The sequence below is a fragment of the Rana temporaria genome, chromosome 2, assembly GCF_905171775.1.
Source record: "Rana temporaria chromosome 2, aRanTem1.1, whole genome shotgun sequence".
Classification (NCBI taxonomy): Eukaryota; Metazoa; Chordata; class Amphibia; order Anura; family Ranidae; genus Rana; species Rana temporaria.
The window spans coordinates 61,851,352-61,874,745 of NC_053490.1; the positions used below are offsets into that span (position 1 = coordinate 61,851,352).

Genomic DNA, 23,394 nt, shown 5'->3' on the forward strand with positions numbered 1-23,394 from the left:
TCCTCTGTTAGATACGGCACCTCATCCCTAAAACTGGTACACAATCTAGGGAATGGAGGGGATTATTACAGTGCCTGACAAGAAATTTTTAATACACAAGAAAAAAAATATATATAAAAAAAGACAATATTTTATTGCATGTCAAACAAGTAATTCAACAAACAGGATTCCTGTGAAGTATACAGTAACCCTGGGGTATAGCACAATTTCCTGAGAAATTGTGCTATACTCCAGTGTTACTGTATTGCAAGATGAATACAGTATGTTATCAAAAAATACTGGAGGAACATTTTCATTCATCAGCCAGGAAGCTGAGCATGGGACGTACTTGGACATTCCAACATGACAATGATCCAAAACACAAGGCCAAGTCGAACCGTCATTGGCTACAGCAGAATAAAGTCTCCTGACCTCAATATCATTGAGCTACTCTGGGGAGATGGAGAAATATATAGAGCTTGCACTTGAGGATATACCGTAAGTAGCCAAATGCATTACTGTCCCTGGTAGAAAAAGAAATATATATTCCCAATTAAGGGGTGGGGCGTGGGACTATATGAATGCAAATTGGGTATATCAGTAGAACAATGAAATAATGATAATAGCTCTGGAACCACAGAGATCATACAACGAGACAAGGTTTATAAAAAAATATATAGTTTTAATTGTACACTTGTTCTGAGCTAGTGTGTGTGAGCAATTCCTGCTTGTTGATTCCCTGGCCCACGTTCCACGATTATTCTAGAGATTGTCTTATATACTTACGTGTCCCTGAGGAAGCCCCAACATGTAGGACCCACAGTATATGATACTACATAAGTCAATTAATGTTGAATTGCAATCTCTCATGTGATCATGTTTTTTTAGCCTTTTTTGTATTAATAGAGTGTACAATTAAAACTATATATTTTTTTATAAACCTTGTCTCGTTGTATGATCTCTGTGGTTCCAGAGCTATTATCATTATTTCATTGTTCTATTGATATACCCAATTGCATTCATATAGTCCCATGCCCCATCCCTTAATTGGGAATATATATTTACTCTGGGGAGATCTCAAATGTGTAGTTCATGCAAGACAGCCCAAGAATTTACAGGAACTGGAGGCTTTTTGCCAAGAGGAATGGGCAGCTTTACCATCTGAGAAGATAAAGTGCCTCATCCACAAATGCCACAAAAGACTTCAAGCTGTCATTGACGTTAAAGGGGGCAATACACGGTATTAAGAACTGGGGTATGTAAACTTTTGATCAGCGTCATTTGGGTAGTTACTGTTGCCATTATGATTTAAAAAGAGTTAACACAGTTGATTGATGATAAATGGCTTCAGCCAAACACTAACCATGAGTGAAAGAAAAGTTTTTGTGTTATCACATTCATACTCTCTGAAAAATGGCCAAGAAATCATAAATTCTGCCAGGGTATGTAAACGTATGAGCACAACTGTATACTGCTAGTATGAGCACTTCGGCCTTAGTGCCCCCCCAGGCTTGGGTTTCCGAGGCAGTTGCCTCAATAAGCCTCATTACACTCTAAAAAATAGCCTTAGATTATTGTCTTTTTTACACTGACAGTTTTGAGTATTCAGTCATTGTTGACATATGAAATAACAGCATAAATAAATTTCATCTTTCTACTGTAAATAAATACAAATTGATTGGTTGCCATATGGTTCTGTAGATCTTCACACTGTCCAGTGTTGGCTAATTCATAAATCTTTGAGCAACAATGGACCCACGCTTCCGCATGGAATGCTAGGCATTTCTGACTAGCAACATTAAAAGGGTCACTTGAGTCCAGCAAGTAGCAGACCATTGCCAAAAAGATGAAAAATATAAGGGCCTATTTACACTGCTGTGCCATTTGCATACATGTAATAGCGTGGACAAACTGTGCCTAAAGTACACAGAGACTTCAGGCTTTTTAGCTTTGGTGTATTTTAATGGTGGACATGTAAAAAGTGTGTAAAGTGCAATTATATACATTTGGATGTGCAAAACTGCCCTGTTTTAAAGAGAATTTCCTAAACTCTTGTTTTTCTCCTTCTGAATTCCACATAGAACACAACAAAAATTTCTGAAGCTTCAGACTGTCGGCTGATACTAATGGTTTCCTGCTATCATTGCTCAATTACACTTGTCATGGTATTCACTGCCCCTCTGAAAAACGATCTGCAGTTGATTGTCTTACAGAAGGCTGGGAGGTGAAATAGTAGTGGTAAAAGAAAGCCCTTGTGGATTTAAAGGATCACTAAAGGAATTTTTTTTTTTAGCTAAATAGCTTCCTTTACCTTTCTGCAGTACTGGTTTCATGTCCTTATTGTTCGTTTTTGCTTTGAAGTAGCTGTAATTCTGCTCTGATCTCCATACTTCCTGGTTGTCTGTTTCCTTATAACCATCGTACTGGGAGCTTTTCACTGTACGTCTAAGCTGTCATTACTGTGTGTCTAAAACTTAACAGAACCAATCAGATTCATTTTAAAAACAAAACACTGCCCTGGATTTGTTTGTTTTTGTTCTGTGTGTCTCTCTAGCTCACAGGAACATGAAAACAGTTTAAAAGTGAAACTAACCTACAGGCACATTATATGATTGATTTTTTATCTATTTGTAATCATTTTTAAAAGGAATCAGTTAACTTTTATGTCTCTATACCCTGTAAACAGTAATTTCAGCAAAAACATTTTTTTTCCTTTAGTGACCCTTTAATTAACCTTTTTTTTGGTTACTTCTCCTTTAAGGGGGTGTGGCAGGAGGCGTGTCCCATGCCTATGTACGTTTGCTAGTAGGTGTCCCTCATTCCCATTTCAAAATGTTGGGAGGTATGGGGTGTCATTTTTGCCAAGCCCACAAAACAAAGCATCACTGTAAACCACTCTGTCCAGCTGCCATGTTAGGTTAAGGTGGGCAGTTGGGGGGCAGTAAAACCACAGCGCAACCACCTATTTTTACCACCAGTCCCAGCCACAAAGGTAAATAAAACTTAAATCGGAGCTCCACCCAAAAGGGGAAGCTCCGCTTGTCTGCCTCTTCTTTCCCATCCGTTGCCACATTTCGCATCTTGGGGGGGGAGCGGGTACCTGGTTTTGACAGGTACCTGCTCCCACTTCCAGCTGAGTTAGCCACAATGAACTCTGTTGGAAGTTCGGGCCCTCTCCTCCTTCCTCGCAACTAGCCCATTCACAGAGTGCAGGAACTGGTCTATGTAAATAGGCCTTTTTCTAACAGGGCTTTATAGGGGTTATAGATAAAAACATGTGAACAGGAGCCTAGAGCTCCATCTGCTGGATAAAAAAGCCATAAAATATACAGGTACATATGCAATATTTTACATTTACCTGACTATAGAAAATAAATATATTTTATTTTATTTGTTTTAGCCTGAGCCATATAAAATTTAGAAAATACATTCCCTTTAAAACACACAAATGTGAATGGGCCCCGATATCTGGAAACATAATGAAGATGGTAAAGTAGCTAAAATAGTAAAAAATGGTGTGAACTAAATATATAAATACTCACTAGGATGCCCAATACCAGCCTGGGTTTGCCTGGACATATTCTTTAACTGGATCACTGAAAGACAAGTGACAGGTTATAATTTCTCATATGATATTACCTGTATTCTGGAAAAAAAAATGATATTACCTGTACCAGACACAGTTCAGACCACATACAAACTCTGTCTGCTTTATTGTAGTAATAAACAGCGGAAATCTGTGAAATACGATTATGAAGCTATTGACTTTGCAATGTAGTAATGCATATACTTTGCACAGCAGCTAATGTGTTTGTGTGTGTGTGTGTAATATATATATATATATATATATATATATATATATATATATATATATATATATATATATATATATATATATATATATATATATATATATATATATATAAGAGAAAAAGTTCAAGATTTGCTGCACTTAAAATCGTTTTATTTTTCAAATCTTCTCGTAAAGGTTACATACCAGAGGTGCGTTTCGGGCTTACATGCTACCGCCCTTCTTCAGATCAAGTCAGAACATATCTGTATGAAAAATAAAGATTTGAAAAATAAAACGATTTTAAGTGCAGCAAATCTTGAACTTTTTCTCTTATATATATGGTCGGTGGGAAGACCTGTTTGCTGGCACTCGTTATATACCGTGTGCAGTTCTCCTCCATTGCCTTGTGAATATATATATATTATTTTTTGTCATGTTAAAACGGAGTTCCACCCATAATTTTATCTTTATATGTATCATTATTTTTCTGCTAGGATAACATTTGGCAATTTTTTTTTTACTTACTGTATCTGGCTTGTTGCTAGGGTGTCCCTTGTAGTCTGCCTCTTCCTGGGCAACAGCAATGTATGTAATTTCCGGGGGGGGGGGGCAGTGCTCCTGGGAGATGTGTGCCATTGTTCCCAGGAGTCAGTGGGCATCACTGCAGGATTGCATCACGTTATTTCCAAACAGGAAATGACGCAATAAAAGGCGGACCTAAGCACAATTTTTCAAAAGGGAAAGAGTATTTGTTGCCATTACCAGTTTGTATACAGAGCAGGCAGCTGCGGTGACGGAGGTGTATAGAGCGGCTATAGCTGGAATCTTTGAAAAAATATTTAGATATACATATATATCGCTGTTCGAGTACATTGTTTTAAAAATTTAGCATAGCAGGCCGATGAAGCTGTTGCAGCGCTGGGCTAAGGTGAAGTAACTTATCATGTTAGCTATTAAAGGACTTAATATAGTTACTCCAAAAATGTTAAACTGTGTGGATATACATGATTCATTTTCTTTCATCCAGTCCGGTCCAGGCTGAAACTGCCATTCACTGTCATACAGCAGGTCTTGACTTGATGTGCGGCTCCTGGGACACTTGTCATTCTCTAGCATTGCCTGGAGCATAGATAGTCTACCTTCCCAGCCAACACTCACAGCGGTGGGCACAGCACTTCATTCCCATACAGCTTAAACGGCTCACACACAAATCCTTGTTATGCTGGGAGTAAACAATGCTTCAGGCTTGGTGATCAGCGGGAGTGAACAATGTATATAGCACCTGTGGTCAGTAGGAGGAGGAATAGTGCCCCATCATTGGTGTCAGCGGGAGGAATAGAGCCCCATTATTGGTGTCAGTGGGAAGAATAGTGCCCTATTGTTGGTACCAGTGGGAGGAATAGTGCCCCATCATTGTTATCAGTTGGAGGAATGGTGCCCCATCATTGTTATCAATGGGAGGAATAGTGCCCCATTGTTGGTATCAGTGGGAGTAACAGTGCCCCATCATTGGTATTAGTAGGAGGAACAGTGCGCCACCATTGGTATCAGCAGGAGGAACAGTGCGCCATCATTAGTGCTCCATGATTGTTATCATTGGGAGGAATAGTGCCCCATCATTGGTATCAGCAGGAGGAATAATGCCCTATCATTGTTAACAGTGGGAATAGTGCCCCATCATTGGTCCGTGGGAACAATAGAGCCCCATCATTGTTAACAGTGGGAGGAATAGTGCTCCATCATTGGTCAGTGCAAAGAATAGTGCCCCAATTTTGTTATCAGTGGGAGGAATAGTGCTCCATCAATGCCCAGTGGGAGGAATAGTTCCCCTTCATTGTTAACACTGGAAAGAATAGTGCTCCATCATCGGTCAATAGGAATAATAGCGCCCCCTTGTTGGTGTCAGTGGCAGGAATTATGAACCACTGTTGGCGTCAGTGAGAGTAATAGTGCGCGGGGGGGGGGGGGTTTCCACAAGGTCAGGATAAAGGCTAGTAAAGGTCCACAGTTTGGAGACCATTGGTCCAGTTCATAAGGAGAACTGCCATCATGCACTTTTGACCTGTTTTCCTTCCATATGGGTTATTCAGATACGTGAATATGTACTTAGGGAACCATGTTTTAATGTACAATATTAATTCTTGTGTCAAAATTCAGTTGTTTTTACACTAAGGAATAACTCACCAGAAGGTAAAGAGAGCCACAATGGAGACGGTGACTAAAAGCTGCAGTGAAAGGATTGAATAGACCTGGAAAAGCAAAAAAAAAAATGAAGAGCATTGGGGAGAGGAGAAATGTCCTTTATATCATCCGTGATATTATTCTCTGGAGAGAACAATGTCTTTCTGTTCTCACAGCTCAGCTCTTGGTACTCGCTCTCACTGATCCCATATATTTACACTAGAAAGGCAAATACACTTCCATTACAATATAGAGAACTGACCCCCCACATACCTTCCGGATAAATGACCTGCGCACTCGGGCATCCTCCCAGCTCATTGATGTCAGCATCTCCGTGTCTCCAGAATAAGCTCCACTCCCGTAGCCGGGGCTGTGCCCTGCAACAAAGAGGAATGGTCAGCTGCCACCTGATGGTATGCAGAAAGGCTTAAAGTGGAACTAAACCCCTTTCCCAAAACAGTTACGTTGAATGATAACCCTCACAATTGCTTGTATTCTCAGCTGAACTGTCAAGCCATCAAATGGCAGTGTCTTAACTGGTCACATGTGCAGCACCATGGCAACTGCAGATCAAACAGAGGCCAATATGGCAGCTTCTTTGCTCTATAAAGGATTGGAGGGTTTAGTTCCGCTTTAACAAATGTATCCTGTATAACCATAATGTAAATGAACAAGCACCACAATGCATCCCTGCTACTGTTTAAAGAGGAGCCTCTAGGCAGGTGTAAAATACTATTATTATTTGACATGTGCATTCATTTTCGTCCGAATTCCAACAACAGTTCGATATAGATAGAAGATTCGACATGATGGTAACAATAGCGATCTGTGTCTATTGAACCTGCGGTTGAATGTGCCTAACCTAACTATTAGTTAGGGATTATTCGACATAGAGAGAAAAGATTCCACATAGAGAAAAGATTCCACATTATAGAGACACAAAGATTAGACGAAGCAGCTAAAAACATACGATCGCCGCGAGCGGACATTTATGGTCAAATGCTCCGCCCATAGGCTATAGAAGAATTCTAATGTTGGTTGACTAGTAACATTAATTAATTCAATATAATTATTACTAGTCATACAACATTAGAATTCTACTATAGCTTGTGGGCGGAGCATAAGACCGGAAATGTACGATTGCGGCGTCGTACCGTTTAGCTGCTTCGTCGAATCTTCTTGGAACATTCGACAGACACCATGAGGCCCCATACACACGATAGGATTTATCATCTGCGGATTTTAATTCGATGGAGTGTACACACCATCGGATTGAAATCCGCGCGGAATTCCCATTGCCGTGACGTGTTGCGCCGTCGCCGCGATGATGACGCGGCAACGTGCGCGACGCTGTCATATAAGGATATCCACGCATGTGTCGAATTACGACGCATGCGAGGGATGGGTTCGGACGGATCGATCCGGTGAGTCTGTACAGACCACCGGATCGATCCGCTGGTGCCGATTCCAGCGGATAGATTTGTAGACATGTCTACAAATTTTTATCTGCTGGAATTCGGAAATATCCGCGGATAAATATCCGCTGGAACGTACACACCAGGGGATCTATCCGCTGAAACCGATCCGCTGAGATTTTTCAGCGGATGGATCCTCTCGTGTGTATGGGGCCTGAGCCTTCAATTGACAGATTTGACCTTAATTAATTCGGATTTTCGTATGAAAGCATTTTTTAACAAAACAAAATAAATAAAAACAAATTTCGGGAGTAACTAAATAAATGTATTTTTCGGACGAAAACAAACTTCTGAAACAAAATATTTCAGTGTGCACATATCTAATTATTGGTCATAGACTTAAGTGGAATTCAACTCTAAAAAAAAAAGGTAGATATTTTTAGCCAAAAAATACTTATTTTCTCCCCTAGCATATTCCACTGTGTAGTAAATGAGCACATATGTAAACACAGAAAAAATAAAATAAAGGTTTTTGTAAAAAAATACTTACAAGTGCGAATTTGGGCCCATTGTGGTGTATTAGGCAGCCCATATTAACCTCTTGGGACCCGCGCTATAGTCAAATGACGGCTACAGCGCGGATCCCAAAATCCAAGTGGCGTCCGCCCCTTTGCGTGTTCCCCGCTAGCGCTCCAGAGCGTGCAGCGGGGAACTGCTGTGCTGGCCGTGTCCCTTGGACACAGCCAATCACAGATCGCCGCGAACGGCCAATCAGAGTGGCCGTTTGCGATGCGATCTGTGCGGCCAATGAGAGATGATCTCATATGTAAACATATGAGATCATCTCTCATTGCCGTTTTACACAGAGACAGCGGTGCTGTCTCTGGAGAGGAGACCGATCTGTGTCCCTTGTCCATAGGGACATAGATCGGTCACCCCCCCCCCCAGTCACCCCCCTTCCCCCACAGTTAGAACACCAATTAGGGTACACATTTAACCCCTTCCTCACCCCCTAGTGTTAACCCCTTCAATGCCAGTCACATTTATACTGTAATTAGTGCATATTTATAGCACTGATCGCAGTATAAATGTGAATGGCGCCAAAAATGTGTCAAAAGTGTCCGATGTGTCCGCCATAACGTTGCAGTCCCAATAAAAATCGCAGATCGCCGCCATTTCTAGTAAAAAAAAAATAATAAAAAATAATAATTCTGTCCCTTATTTTGTAGGCGCTATAACTTTTGCGCAAACCAGTCGCTTATTGCAATTTTTTTTACCAAAAATATGTAGAAGAATACGTATCGGCCTAAACTGAGAAAAAAAATTGTTTTTGTTTTTTTAAATTGGGATATTTATTATAGCAACAAGTAAAAAATATTGTATTTTTTTCAAAATTGTCGCTCTTTTGTTTACAGCGCAAAAAATAAAAACCGCACAGGCGATCAAATACCACCAAAAGAAAGCTCTATTTGTGGGGAAAAAAGGACGTCAATTTTGTTTGGGAGCCACGTCGCACGACCGCGCAATTGTTAGTTAAAGCGACGCAGTGCCGAAAGCTGAAATTTCACCTGGGCAGGAGGGGGGTATATGTGCCAAGTAAGCAAGTGGTTAATAACTGTTGTCTTAAAAGCATAGTTCACCTGTACCAAAAACTGCATCTGCAGGTAATGGGTGTCTGTAGGTTAAACAAAAACTGTGCAGCTCTGACCAAAGTTAAATAATGCCCTTGCTATGCGTGTAGGCCATTTATGTATAGTACCCCCTGAAACCTGACTGAAAAACTTCCAGAGATCACATCATCCCATCCTGCCTTGTTGCTAGGACGTTGCTAAGAGGGGCCTGGCTCTCAGGCCTCGTACACGCGACCGAGTTTCTCGGCAAAAACCAGCAAGAAACTTGCTGTTTTTTTTTTTTGCCGAGGAAACCGGTCGTGTGTACACTTTCCGATGAGGAAACTGTCGAGGATCTCGTCGAGCCAAAAAGAGAGCATGTCTTCTTTTTCCTCGACGGCAATGGAGAAATTTGGCTCGCCGAGATCCTCGACAGCCTAACAAGGAACTCGACGAGCAAAACGATGTGTTTCGCCTGTCGAGTTTCTCGGTCATGTGTACAAGGCCTCACTGTTTATGTTCACCATCACAGGAGTGAGCTCTTTTTGAGATGGGAATGAGGGACACCTGTCAGCAAAAGTATGCAGGCATAGGACACACCCCGTGCCACGCCCCCTTAAAGGAGAATTGTACAAAAAAAACAAGATTGATTAAACCCACAAGTGATTTTTTTTAACCGCTACTATTCCTTTATATTTGCTTTTGGAATTTACAAATGCAGAAATTTAGAAATCAGATGAAATGTTTAGGGCTGGAAAACACTTTTTCATAGACAAAATGAGGGACAAATGAGGAGAATGAGGGACAGAGGGACATTGCTACAAATCAGGGACAGTCCCTCGAAATCAGGGACAGTTGGGAGCTATGGCTTTGAGCTCAGAGCCCTAACAACAAGGCTGGATGGGATGTTATGATCCCTGGGAGTTTTCTGGTTGGGCTTCATGAGTTATGTAAATGGCCTTCACCTATAGCAAGGGCATTATTTACCTTTGGTCAAAGCTGCAGTCCAAGGTCCTTTGCCAGCGTCGGCATCTTCTCCTCAGCTTTATCTGGTTGTCAACCAGATAAAGCTGAGGAGAAGATGCCATCTAAATGGCGCATCTCCAGTTAATGTAAATTCTAAAGAAGTCTGAAAATAGGTTATTGTATTGCAGAAGGGACATTGCCTGTCTTTTCTGCAATAAAGAGCTTGTCTGCTCCCAGTTTCATTTAACCACTTCAACCCCCAAAATATTTGGCTGCTCAATGACCAGGCTATTTTTTGCGATACGGCACTGCCAATGACTATGCCGTGACTGCCAATAACTGACAATTGCGCTGTCGTGCAACGATGTACCCAAACAAAACTGATGTGCTTTTTTTTCCACAAATAGAGCTTTCTTTTGGTGGTATTTGATCACCTCTGCAGTTTTTATTTTTTGTGCTTTACAGTAAACAAAAAATCAGCGACTGTTTAGAGGCAAATCATTTTTATTTTTTTTCTTGTAAAATCTTTGTTTTCACATATGCAAAGAGAGAAAATAATACAAACATCCCCAATATGAATTGTCAGGGTTATCTGTAATGCCGCGTACACACAATCGTTTTTCGTTTTTTTTTTTTTATGTCATTAAAAACGATTGTGTGTGGGCTTCAGAGCATTTTTCGGGTTCTAAAAAACGTCAGAATTTTTTTTTTCGAACATGCTCTATTTTTTCACAACGTTTTTAACGTTGTCGTTTTTCGGGGTCTAAAAAATGGTCGTGTGTGGGCTTTAACGACGTGAAAAATCCACGCATGCTCAGAAGCAAGTTATGAGACGGGAGCGCTCATTCTGGTAAAACTAGCGTTCGTAATGGAGTAAGCACATTCATCACGCTGTAACAAACAGAAAAGCGCAAATTGTCTTTTACTAACACAAAATCAGCTAAAGCAGCCCCAAGGGTCGCGTCATCCGCATAGAACTTCCCCTCTATAGTGCCGTCGTACGTATTGTACGTCACTGCGCTTTGCTAGAGCATTTTTATTTCACGATCGTGTGTAGGCCGTTTTAATGATCGGGTTGAAAAAAACTTTTTTTCTAGAGCCTGAAAAACGTCATTTTTTAGAACCCGAAAAAAGGTTAATGTGTACGCGGCATAACACAATATCTACAGAGGCCTACAATCTAGATGAGAAGATTGCACCAACAATCAATTAACAGAAAATGTGGAGAGCACATCATTAATTGTAGGGTTTGCCAAGGGGAATGTAGAGGAAAGGAGGGTAGAGGACAAGGGGTAGGGAAAGAGGCATCGGGGAAGGGTATAGAAAGTGGGGCTATAGTAAGAAACCAAAAAAGGAAACACCAATAAATAGATTTACAAAAATAAACCAAAAAATGTACAACAAAAGAGAGGAGAGTGATCAAATCATCCCGCCCTTCTCTCAATCATAAAAAAAATATATATACAGTACAGACCAAAAGTTTGGGCACACCTTCTTATTCAAAGAGTTTTCTTTATTTTCATGACTATGAAAATTGTAGATTCACACTGAAGGCATCAAACTATGAATTAACACATGTGGAATTATACATAACAAAAGAGTGTGAAACAACTGAAAATATATTTCATATTCTAGGTTCTTCAAAGTAGCCACCTTTTGCTTTGATTACTGCTTGGCACACTCTTGGCATTCTCTTAATGAGCTTCAAGAGGTAGTCACCTGGCGCAGCACCCCATCACTCTCCTTCTTGGTCAAATAGCCCTTACACAGCCTGGAGGTGTGTTTGGGGTCATTGTCCTGTTGAAAAATAAATGATGGTCCAACTAAACGCAAACTGGATGGAATAGCATGCCGCTGCAAGATGCTGTGGTAGCCATGCTGGTTCAGTATGCCTTCAATTTTGACTAAATCCCCAACAGTGTCACCAGCAAAGCACCCCCACACCTCCATGCTTCACGGTGGGAACCAGGCATGTAGAGTCCATCCGTTCACCTTTTCTGCGTCGCACAAAGACACGGGGTTGGAACCAAAGATCTCAAGTTTGGACTCATCAGACCAAAGCACAGATTTCCACTGGTCTAATGTCCATTCCTTGTGTTCTTTAGCCGAAACAAGTCTCTTCTGCTTGTTGCCTTTCTTTAGCAGTGGTTTCCTAGCAGATATTCTACCATGAAGGCCTGATTTACACAGTCTCCTCTTAGCAGTTCTAGAGATGTGTCTGCTGCAAAAGGTGGCTACTTTGAAGAACCTAGAATATGAAATATATTTTCAGTTGTTTCACACTTTTTTGTTATGTATAATTCCACATGTGTTAATTCATAGTTTTGATGCCTTCAGTGTGAATCTACAATTTTCATAGTCATGAAAATAAAGAAAACTCTTTGAATGAAAAGGTGTGTCCAAACTTTTGGTCTGTACTGTATATATATATTATTCGAGAAGTCTCAGTATAAAGTGTAAAAGTCAGTACATATCTGAGTAAACCTCTACAATCAGCACGTTAATTGCATACACAGAGGAAAGGAAATCTAGCCACAAGGCCCAAGTTTTGAAGAATTTGTGTAAGTGTTCGCACATCGATGCTTCCACTCCTCAACTTCCATTATATCTTGTATCTTCAGTAACTACCAGGGGCAGCCCGTCCATTAAGGGCCCCCTCTCTCCATGCCACCCCCTAAATGGTTAATGGATAGATTCGTGCATAGCATGAATCTATCCACGGCCGCCGTGGCCACCCCCTGGATTCATGCATCCTTTCAGGACGCCGGGCGCATGAATTACAACGGTAGGGGTGTTTTTTTTATGTACCTGATTGGAGCCAGAGGCTTCAATAGGCTTCAAAATAGTCTAGACTCAGAGCATTGTGCTCGGAGCCCATCCAGGTTTGTTAGAAAAGCAAATGAATATTCGCTTTTCTAACACTGAATTGCTTCTCTGCCAATCGGGAAGCACGTGTCTGATACTTGTTTCCCGATTGGCTGAAAGATCCTATTGGATGCCTATGAGGAGGGGAGGAGACGCATGGCGGAACCCGCCATGATCTTAGAAAAGAAGAGGACACAGGAGACGCTGCCAGATGCCCGCCGCAGCTTGATCCCTTGCCCAATGTGCCCGTCGATCCCCGCCACTGTGTGCCCGCCGATTCTCAATGCTGTGGTGTGTCCGACAATCCCTGCCGCCGATGGGGTAAGTGCTGGTGTGGACTGGTAGACAGCGGGGGTTGAGGTGCCGCAGGGGGGGTGGTTGTTTCCCGCCCCCCCCCCCCAAACAAAAAAACACCAGCCGCCACTGGTAACCACTCTTTAACTGTGGGTGTTACCAGGGACTTCCAATGGAGCAGAAGGAGGCATTTGCCAGCATTATCCACTTGCCAACCGCAATACGTATACATACTTGCAAGTGGTTTACCGGAATTATCGCTGGAGATATCATGACCTCCATACTTCTTTTTACAGCCGGTGGCTGGTTTCTCATGAAAGCATTCCTATCATGTCATAAGCTGCTGGAGGGGAGGTCTACCTCTACACTTTCCGGTGTTTCTCTGGTTTATCGTTTCTGCCGGTTCTCCGAGAAACCATGCGCCTGTGTGCCGTCGGCTGGCCGCACAGGAGATCAAAGAGTAGATCTGCTTTGATCGCCTCTATGGCCTTGGAGGACCCGAGCGATGTCATGACGTCACTTACGATCCAGGCTGGAAATAAACATTTTTTTTTTTTAAAGCAAAAGATCAAAAAAATTAAATACATTTTCTGATCTTTTGCTTTTAAAGGTAAACAAGAGATTTGGGGTGTTTTTGTGCCCAGATCTCTTCATACAGAGGACCTGTCATCCTTATTTCTATTAATGGGGATGTTTATGTTCCTTGTAATACCGTAGGAATAACAGTGATAAAAAAATTAAGTAAAAGAAATAAGGAAAAGAAAAATGTTAAAAGCGACCCCTTCCCTCTGTGCTTGCACGCAGAAGCTAACGCATATGTAAGTCACGCACGCATATGTAAATGGTATTCGCACCACATGTGAGGTATCGCTGCAAGCGTTAGAGCGAAAGCAATAATTCTAGTGCTAGGCCTCCTCTGTAACTGTAAAGCATTGCCTATGGAGATTTATAAGTGCTGCCCTTTGACACCATTCCACGAGCGTGCGCAATTTTAAAGCGTCACATGTTAGTTATCTATTTACTTGGCGTAACATCATATTTCAAATTTTACAAAAAAATGGGGTAAATATTGTGTTTCATTCATGTTTAATACAAGTGTATTTTTTGCAAAAAAAAATGCAATTGCAAAACCACTACTCAAATACTGTGTGACAAACAATTGCATTGCAATTTTATTCCCTAGGGTCGATGCTAAAAAAAAAAGAAAGTATAATGTTTGGGGGTTATAAGTTTCGAAATACTGATTTAAACTTATAAACAAAAATGGAAGAAAAAAACATGGGGCCAGATTCAGGTACATTTGCGGCGGCGTAACGTATCGCATTTACGTTACACCGTCGCAAGTTTTACGGGCAAGTGCTTGATTCACAAAGCACTTGCCTGTAAAGTTGCGGCGGCGTAGCGTAAATCCCTCCGGCGCAAGCCCGCCTAATTCAAATGATCCGGGTAGGGGGCGTGGATCATTTAAATTAGGCACGTTCCCACGCCGAACGTACTGCGCATGCTCCGTTTTGAAATTTCCCGCCGTGCTTTGCGCGAAATGACGTAATTTTTTGAACGTAGATGTGAGTTACGTCCTTTCCTATTCACGGACGACTTACGCAAAAAAATAAAATTCTAAATTCGACGCGGGAACGACGCCCATACTTTAACATGGCAAGTCTATCTATACGCCACGAAACAGCAGCTTTAACTATACGCCGAGAAAAGCCGACTAAAGACGACATAAGAGAATGCGACCGCCGCGCGTACCTTCGTGAATCGCCGGAAAAAGCTAATTAGCATACCCGACGTGGAAAAAGACGCAAACTCCACCCAGTGGGCGCCGAAGTATTACACCTACGATCCGAAGACGTACGAAGCCGTACGCCTGTCGGATCGAAGCCAAAAGCCGTCGTATCTTGGTTTGAGGATTAAAACGAAAGATACGACGCGGCAAATTTGAAAGTACGCCGGAGTATCAGTAGATACGCCGGCGTACTTGTACTGTGAATCTGGCCCTAGGTCTTCAAGTGGTTAAGGAGGTGAGGCATCAAGGAGTGTTCGTAAGACCCTACAGACTTCTTCTTTGTATCATGGTCATCTGCCATCTAGTGTTGTTTGATTGCTGATTGATTAGGTTATGGACATCAACCCAAAAATGGCGGAGAATGGGACGGTCCCACCACAAGTGTAAGAAGGTGACGCCAATCATTTAATACTGACAATAGTCAGCTTTTATTAATTTAAATAAAACTTTTATCCCAAATAGAAAAAAAAAAAAAGAAGCTTTCAGTAACTTCTTATGCCGCGTACACACGATCGTTTTTCGGCATGAAAAAAACAAAGTTTTTAAAAAATGTCATTTAAAATGATCATGTGTGGGCTTCACATAATTTTTCGGGTTCTGAAAAACGACAAAAAAAAAATTCGAACATGCAGCATTTTTTAACGACCTTTTAAACAATGTCGTTTTTCGGGTTGTAAAAAATGATCGTGTGTGGGCTAAAACTACGTTAAAAACCTGCGCATGCTCAGAAGCAAGTTATGAGACGGGAGCGCTCGTTCTGGCAAAACTACCGTTCGTAATGGAGTAAGCACATTCATCACAAAAAGTGTAGCTGACTTTTAATAAACACACATTCACATGTCCCACGGTCCAGCGATGCGGCCACCCGAAGCCTCGCTTCTCTCCCCTTGCCTCTTTGCGGCGCCGGAATTACTAGTGTGGGCACCCGGCTGTGACAGCCGGGTGTGCGCTGCGCATACGTGAGTTGCGCTGCGTGTCCTGAATGGCCGGGCAATCTTCTGGGACCTGTGATGTGTCCCAAAAGATTGCAGGGAAGGAGGGGTGGTATGAGCGGAAGTGGGAGCTGGATACCTGTCAAAACTAGGTACCCCCCCCCCCCCAGGGGCTCAGGAGCCTTAAAGCGGAAGTTCCACTTTTTGGGTGGAACTCCGCTTTAAGAGCCCTTTCACACTGCCAGCGCCCGAAAAATTCTGGTAAAGCGCCGCTAAACCTAGCGGCGCTTTACCAGCATTTTTCATGTGCTAGTGGGGCGCTTTTAACCCCCGCAAGTGGCCGAATAAAGAATTAAAAGCGCCCACAAAGCGCTTTGTTTTATTATTCTGGTACAGCTTTTTTAAATATACAATGTGAAAAATGTAAACATTTCTATCATAAGAACTACCTGCATCCTCTTGTGTCCAGCTGGGATATATATTGGATGGAGGTGTTTGAAGATAATCGGCCTTCTTTCCCTCTTCTGACGTGGCCTCCTCATAAGACGGGGGTTCAGAGGGATTGACGGTGTTATTTCCATTCCCCCCTCCATTCTCTGTACTTTTGTTAGTAACTGTGACCTGTAAACACATAATATACAGCGTAGGTAGACTAAGTAATCATTTGCCATGAAGTGAAGCTGCTGAATACCTGTAGACATTTTAAAACCCCTGCAAAACATTTACTGATCCTTTTACATCAATATACTCATAATATGATCTGAGTGCACCTTATACATAACCATTACCCTATCCTTGTCACATACTGTACATCCTATACTTGTCATGTAGTATGTGTCCATGCACACATAGGCATTTAAAAAGAAAACATCACCAGCAGGTTCAGGAGAGGAACTTTTGAGCAGAAAATACACTTGTTGCACCGAAATGCGTCTAAACGCTAGATGAGTTTTATGCTTGAGCGTTCATTTATTCCAATGGTCAGAATAGATTAAAATTCTCATCAATGGAATCCATTAATGCTCAAAAACTTCATGCAGCTAAATGCATCTAAAAGCACGTGCATTACGCAGCTTAGGTCCTTTTTTTAAAGCAGCATTCTCCTGCCAGGAGTAAAAGACTTTTAGCTAGATTCAGAGAGATGGCCGCAACTTTGCGGCGGCGTAGCTTAGCGTGTTTAGGCTACGCCGCCGTAAGTTAGCGAGGCAAGTACTTGATTCTCAAAGTACTTGCCTGCTAAGTTACGGCGGCGTAGCCTAAAGCGGGCGGGCGTAAGGGCGCCTAATTCAAATTTGTCTGAGGGGGCGTGTTTTATGATAATGAGGCTTGACCCGACGTGATTGACGTTTTCTTTGAACTGCGCATGCGCCGGGCACCTACATTTCCCAGTGTGCATTGCGTCTAAGTCCGCCGCACGGGCCTATTGATTTCGATGAGGACGTAAACGACGCAAGTCCCTATTCACGGATGACTTACGCAAACGACGTAAAATTTTCGAATTTCGAAGCGTGAATGGCGGCCATACTTTAACATTACCATTCCAACTATTTGATGGAATAACTTTAGGCCTGATAATGCGTTACGGAAACGGCGTATCTGTACTGCGTCGGCCGGGCGTACGTTCGTGAATAGGCGTAACTAGTGATTTACTTATTCTACGCCGACCGCAATGGAAGCGCCACCTAGCGGCCAGCCAAAATATTGCACCCTAAGATATACGACGGCTTGCGCTGTCCTATCTTAGATAGGTTTAAGTGTATCTCTGTTTGAGAATACACTTAAACCTAGGTCGTCGCAGATTCAGAGTTAGGTCGGCGTATCTACTGATACGCCGACCTAACTCTACCTGAATCTAGCTATTTCAGAGGAGAAAATCGAATACCCTGTGTGCATGAGGGCTAAACATTTTGTGTGGTGAAGCTGCAATAGACATAAATGTGAAAATGAACTTTCTCATCCAGGGTTCTATTGAAGTAGCTACTATCGGTTTTTGGGTGTATTCTTCCCACTGACCACCAATGCACCAGTGGCCACTTACCATTAATCTAAAGGGGGTCCTTCTCCCACTAACAGGGCCTTTATTCCACTAACCACCAGTCTAACAGTGGCCTTCTCCCACTAACCACCAGTCTAACAGGGGCCTTCTCCCACTAACCACCAGTCTAACAGGGGCCTTCTCCCACTAACCACCAGTCTAACAGGGCCCTTCACCCAATAACCATCAGTCTAACAGGGGCCTTCTCCCACTAACCACCAGTCTAACAGGGGCCTTCTCCCACTAACCACCAGTCTAACAGAGCCCTTCACCCAATAACCATCAGTCTAACAGGGGTCTTCTCCCACTAACCACCAGTCTAACAGTGGCCTTCTCCCACTAACCACCAGTCTAACAGGGCCCTTCACCCAATAACCATCAGTCTAACAGGGGTCTTCTCCCACTAACCACCACTCTAACAGTGGCCTTCTCCCACTAACCACCAGTCTTAGGCCACGTACACACGGTTGTTCCAAACCGATGAGAATGGTCCGACGGGCCATTTCCATCGGTTCACCGCTGAAGTGGCCTGATGGTCTGATGTGCGTACACACCATCATTCCAAAAAACGATCGGGTCAGAACGCGGTGACGTCAAACACACGACGTGCTGAATAAAACGAAGTTCAATGCTTCCAAGCATGCGTCTACTTGATTCTGAGCATGCGTGGGGTTTTGAACCGATGCTTTCTGTACTAACCATCGGTTTGGACCAATAGGGCAGCGGGCCATCGGTTCGATTTTAAAGCATGTTTTAAAATTTTGGACCGAAGGACAACAGACAGATGGGCTATACACACGGTCGGTTTGGACCAATGAAACTGAACCTTGGTCCATTCTCATCGGTTTTGTCCGACCGTGTGTACGCGGCCTGACAGGGCCCTTCACCCAATAACCATCAGTCTAACAGGGGTCTTCTCCCACTAACCACCAGTCTAGCAGGGGCCTTCTCCCAATAACAATCAGTCTAAGAGGGGTTCCCTTGAGACTTGAAAATTAGGGATCAGACAGATCAAAAACCTGGTCCCTACTGAACCCTTTGAATCTCGATCTATGTGTGGCCCTCCCTGTTCGACAGATGGTAATAGTTAGATTGACTTTTGTCGAACAATCACCCTGGAAAACTTTCAAAGATCAACAGCTGCAGTGGCTGATCAGTGTATTCTGACAGCAGACATTAATGACTTTAATTATCTGATTGACGCTTCTAGATCCAATAGGTATTTTTGGTACTGCTCCTACCCCAACACTAATGGTTATTGTTTCTACTAGAGCTGCACGATTCTTGCTAAAATTAGTTTTTTCTCTTATTTTTTATTTTTTATCCATTGAAGTTATATTTTTTCCCCCAAAAATTGCTTTTGAAAGACCGCTGCACAAATACAGTGTGACATAAAATATTGCAACAACCGCCATTTTATTCTCTAGGGTCTCTGTAAAAAAAAATGTAATGTTTGGAGGTTCTAAGTAATTTTCTAGCAAAAAATACTTATTTTAACTTGTGTCATAAAAAGGCTTAGTCTTTACGTGGTTAAACTGACCTCATTTACAGACTGAAGTTCATCCCTTTGATCTAAAAGAACCAAATAATACAATGTTTATAGTTATGTCTCAACGCTGAGGAATGTTGATAAACATTTGCCGGCTTTTTATTTTTTTATTTTTTTGACAGCTCTGAGCAGAGAAAGGCTCTGCACTTGTTACAAAGAATCGTGCAAATGCCAGATTAACCCCTTCGCGCCGAGCATACGAATATATGCGTCCTCGGCTTTAGGGGGTTATACCGGGATGATGCCTGCAGCTGCAGCTTTTTAGAGCCAGCTGTTGGCTTTCCAGGGATAACAGGCTAAAAGCCGCTCGGTTGTTATCCCGCCGCTCTTACCGGGCCTCCCGTCCCACCGGGAGAAGCGATCCGCGTTGCGCCACTTCCGGCGCCTAGAGATAGACTGGCACAAAGCCAGTATTCAGAATCGCCGTTTTCAGCGATCTGAATACTTTGAAGTGCAAAGGAGGTATTTGGGGTCTTTTAGACCCCCCAATCCCTCTATAAAGAGTACCTGTCATCACCTATTACTGTCACAAGGGATGTTTACATTCTTAGTGACAGCAATAAAAGTGATCCAAATTTTTTAAAACACAATGTAAAAATATAAAAAAAAAAAAGAAGAAAAAGGGGAGGGGAGGAAGGGGGCCTTGTCACTATTCTTTCATCTTTAAGACCTTTACTGGCTAGCCACGGAGTGGAGGACTTCGATGCATGCAATGGAGCATTGTCCTACATAAATATCATGGTCTTCTTGAAATATGCAGACTTTTTTTCTGTACCGCTTTTTGAAGAAAGTGGGCCAAATCCACAAAAGAGATACGCAGGCGGAACTGCTGTTCCGCCTGCGTATCTCTGTGCCTAACTTTGGGAGCGATCCTCAAAAGGATTTTTCCCAAGTTAGGCAGAAGATCCGACATCCGTAATTTAGTTACGCTGTTGAATCTTCGGATGCAGTACCGCATCCGCCGCTGGGGGCATTTCGAGTCGAAATCCCTCCTTGCGTATGCAAATTAGTACTTACGGAGATCCACAAAGCTTTAGGCATTGTGTGATTTGCGTAAGTTACGAATTTGCTTGCGCAAAACTAAGGTTGGTTTTATATGGACTAACTTTAGTAGACCATGCAAAACCATACCTTTTTTTCGATCGCCGCATTTTTTTTTTAAATTTGATTTTTTTTTCCCGTCGCGTAACTTTTTTTTTTCCCGTCGCAACTTTACGAACCCGTTGCTATCCACAAAGCCCGACGTAAACTACGTATGCGCGATGCACGTCGGGAAAAATGATGTCACACGCATGCGCAGTCCGTCCGGCGCGGGAGCGCGCCCTAATTTAAATGGGAATCGCCCATTTTAATTAGGGATCGCTTAAGATGCAAGGAGATCAGCTACACTGGCGCAATTTTAGAGGTAAGTGCTCTGTGGATCGCTACCTAAAATACTAAAATTGCGCCAGTGTAACTTTTCTGCCTAAAACTAAGATCCGCAATTTCTTTGTGGATTTGGCCCAGTGTTTTTTAAAACTGGCAATAGGTTTGGGAGTTGATTTTGAGTCCATCTTCAACTCGAAAAGGTCCAACTATCTCATCTTTAATAATACCAGCCCATACCAGTACCCCACCTCCACCTTGCTGGCGTCTGAGTCAAAGTGGAGCTCTGTGTCCCCATTACTGATCCAGCCACAGGCCCATCTATCTGGTCCTTTAAGTGTCACTCTCATCTCATCAGTCCATAAAACCTTTGAAAAATCTGTCTTCAGGTATTTCTTGGCCCAGTCTTGACATTTCAACGTACAGTGTATTTGTTGTTCAGTGGTGGTCAGGTTTCAGCCCTTCTTATCTTGGCCATGTGTCTGAGCACTGAACATCTTGTACTTCTGGGCACTCCAGGTAGGTTGCAGTTCTGGAATATGACAGCACGGGAGGATAATGGGTTCCTGGTAGCTTCACATTTGATTCTTTTCAAATCTTTGGCAGTAAATTTGTGTCTTTTTTTTTCTAAACACATTTCTTGTGACCGTGTTGACTATTAGCAACAAAACCTTTGATGGTTCTGTGATCACACCCCATACCTCCCAACTTTCTGAGATGGGAATGAGGGACACCTATCAGCAAAAGTATGTAGGCATAGGACACACCCCTTGCCACGCCCCCTTAAAGGAGAATTGTACAAAAAAATAAGATTGGTTAAACCCACAAGTGCTTTTTTTTACCACTACTATTTCTTTATATTGGCTTTTGGAATTTACAAATGCAGCAATTTAGAAATCAGATGAAAGGTTTAGCACTGGGAAACACTTTTTTTTATAGATAAAAAGTGCATTTTATATACATCTGTATAGATCAGACCAAAATGAGGGACAAATGAGAAGAATGAGGGACAGAGGGACATTGCTCCAAATCAGGGACGGTCCCTCGAAATCAGGGATCGTTGGGAGGTATGACACCCCAATTTCTTAGCAATTGCTGCATCACTTTTTACAATTTTTGACTTTTCAGAGTCAGTTTAATCTCTTTTGTGGACTATTTTGCCTGGGGAAAACAAGCTGCCTAATAATTATGCACACCTTGATATAGGATGTTGATCTCCTTAGGCCACACCCTCCCTCATTACACAAATACACATCACCTGATAATGCTTATTGGATTTAAGCCTCAAGTTTATACACATGAACTTATATGCATAAAAATGATGTTTTGGTCAAAATACTAACTTGCCTAATAATTGAGCACACAGTGTAGATTGTAAGCTCCTGAGGGCAGACATGGATGTAGATGTACGGTATGTAAAGTGCTGTGTAACTGCAGGATCTATATAAATACCTGTAATAAATAAAAATGTTTCTATTTTTACATATTTTACTGTTTGTCTGTGTTTATCTTTATCCGACTGTCCTAAATTTCTTTTTCCTTCCCGTATCAAATCTCCCTTCAAGACGTCTTATGCCTGCCTGTGTTGGGTGCAGCAATAAAGGGGTTAAACCCTGCACTATATTGGGCCTTGGCAGAGCGAGCCTGTGCTCCATTCTGCCTAATTGTCTGCATTGTAGTATCTGTGACGCAGTATTGATAGGCTCTGATGCCAGCTGATTCCACCCTCCTGAAAGTGAACACACGTTGCATTATTCATGGCATCACTCTCCTCTTAAGTTACCTGTAAGTGGAAGGTGCTGCCTTATGGAATAAATCGTGTTTTGGAATTAGATGTTTTTTATGCTGACCTGCGCCGCCGTGTCCTGGCATTAAATAATTTCATGTTACATCACATGTAGGAAATATATATAACAGTGCAGGCAGAGACTTACATAACATGTGTTTCTAGGTCATTGATTATTATAGAACAGCTGTGAGTATGCAGACTGCTTATGATGTATATATGTGTTTTCCTTGTATATAGCCTATTGATGAATAGGATTACCTTTCCTTGGGTCATGCTGGTGATGGTGCGCTGTGGTTGCTCTCAGATCTGCAGACAGGCTCAGTACTGGACAGTCAGCGATGATGCTTTACATTCCAGTATCATCCAGTAGTCTGCAGGCAAGGACCATCCCTCTGCAATCCAGGAGGTGGAGCAGTGTGACTGTAGAGGACATGACGGGGAGACACTAATCACATGCATGCTCTGACAACTGCTAGAAAAAACTATGCTTAGAAAGAGTAGTGATGTCACCTGAGAGTAAGGAAAAAAAACTTAAGAGAAATATCAAAATAGGGAAATCTAATATAAAAAAAATCCTATTATTTGTATGTGAAACTGCTTTATTTTATATGATTTTTAGTGTTCATGTTTGTAGATGATGACATTTGCAAATTCAGTGTAATGATTACTGTTTATTAGATGCATTGACAGAGGCATTTTATTGTCCTTTTTCTTCTTTATAACAGCTTAAAGGAGTTGCTGAAATGACTGTTTACAGGGTATAGAGACATAATAGTTAACTGATTCCTTTTAAAAATGATTAAAAATAGATAAAAATCAATCATATAATGTA

General features: G+C 42.1%; 1 protein-coding gene across 1 annotated transcript in view; it reads right to left on the reverse strand.

Moving 5' to 3' along the window:
- The window catches only part of FAIM2 (Fas apoptotic inhibitory molecule 2), a 55,598-nt gene extending 32,639 nt beyond the window's left edge, over positions 1–22,959 (reverse strand). The window contains exons 1-5 of the mRNA XM_040340263.1: positions 22,821–22,959; positions 16,274–16,445; positions 6,227–6,330; positions 5,957–6,021; positions 3,522–3,575 (exon numbers count right to left, since the gene is read on the reverse strand). Coding sequence (XP_040196197.1) covers positions 3,522–3,575; positions 5,957–6,021; positions 6,227–6,330; positions 16,274–16,445; positions 22,821–22,835 — 410 coding nt within the window. The 5' untranslated portion in view covers positions 22,836–22,959. The remainder of the gene's footprint in view (positions 1–3,521; positions 3,576–5,956; positions 6,022–6,226; positions 6,331–16,273; positions 16,446–22,820) is intronic.
- Positions 22,960–23,394: the final 435 nt, after the last annotated feature.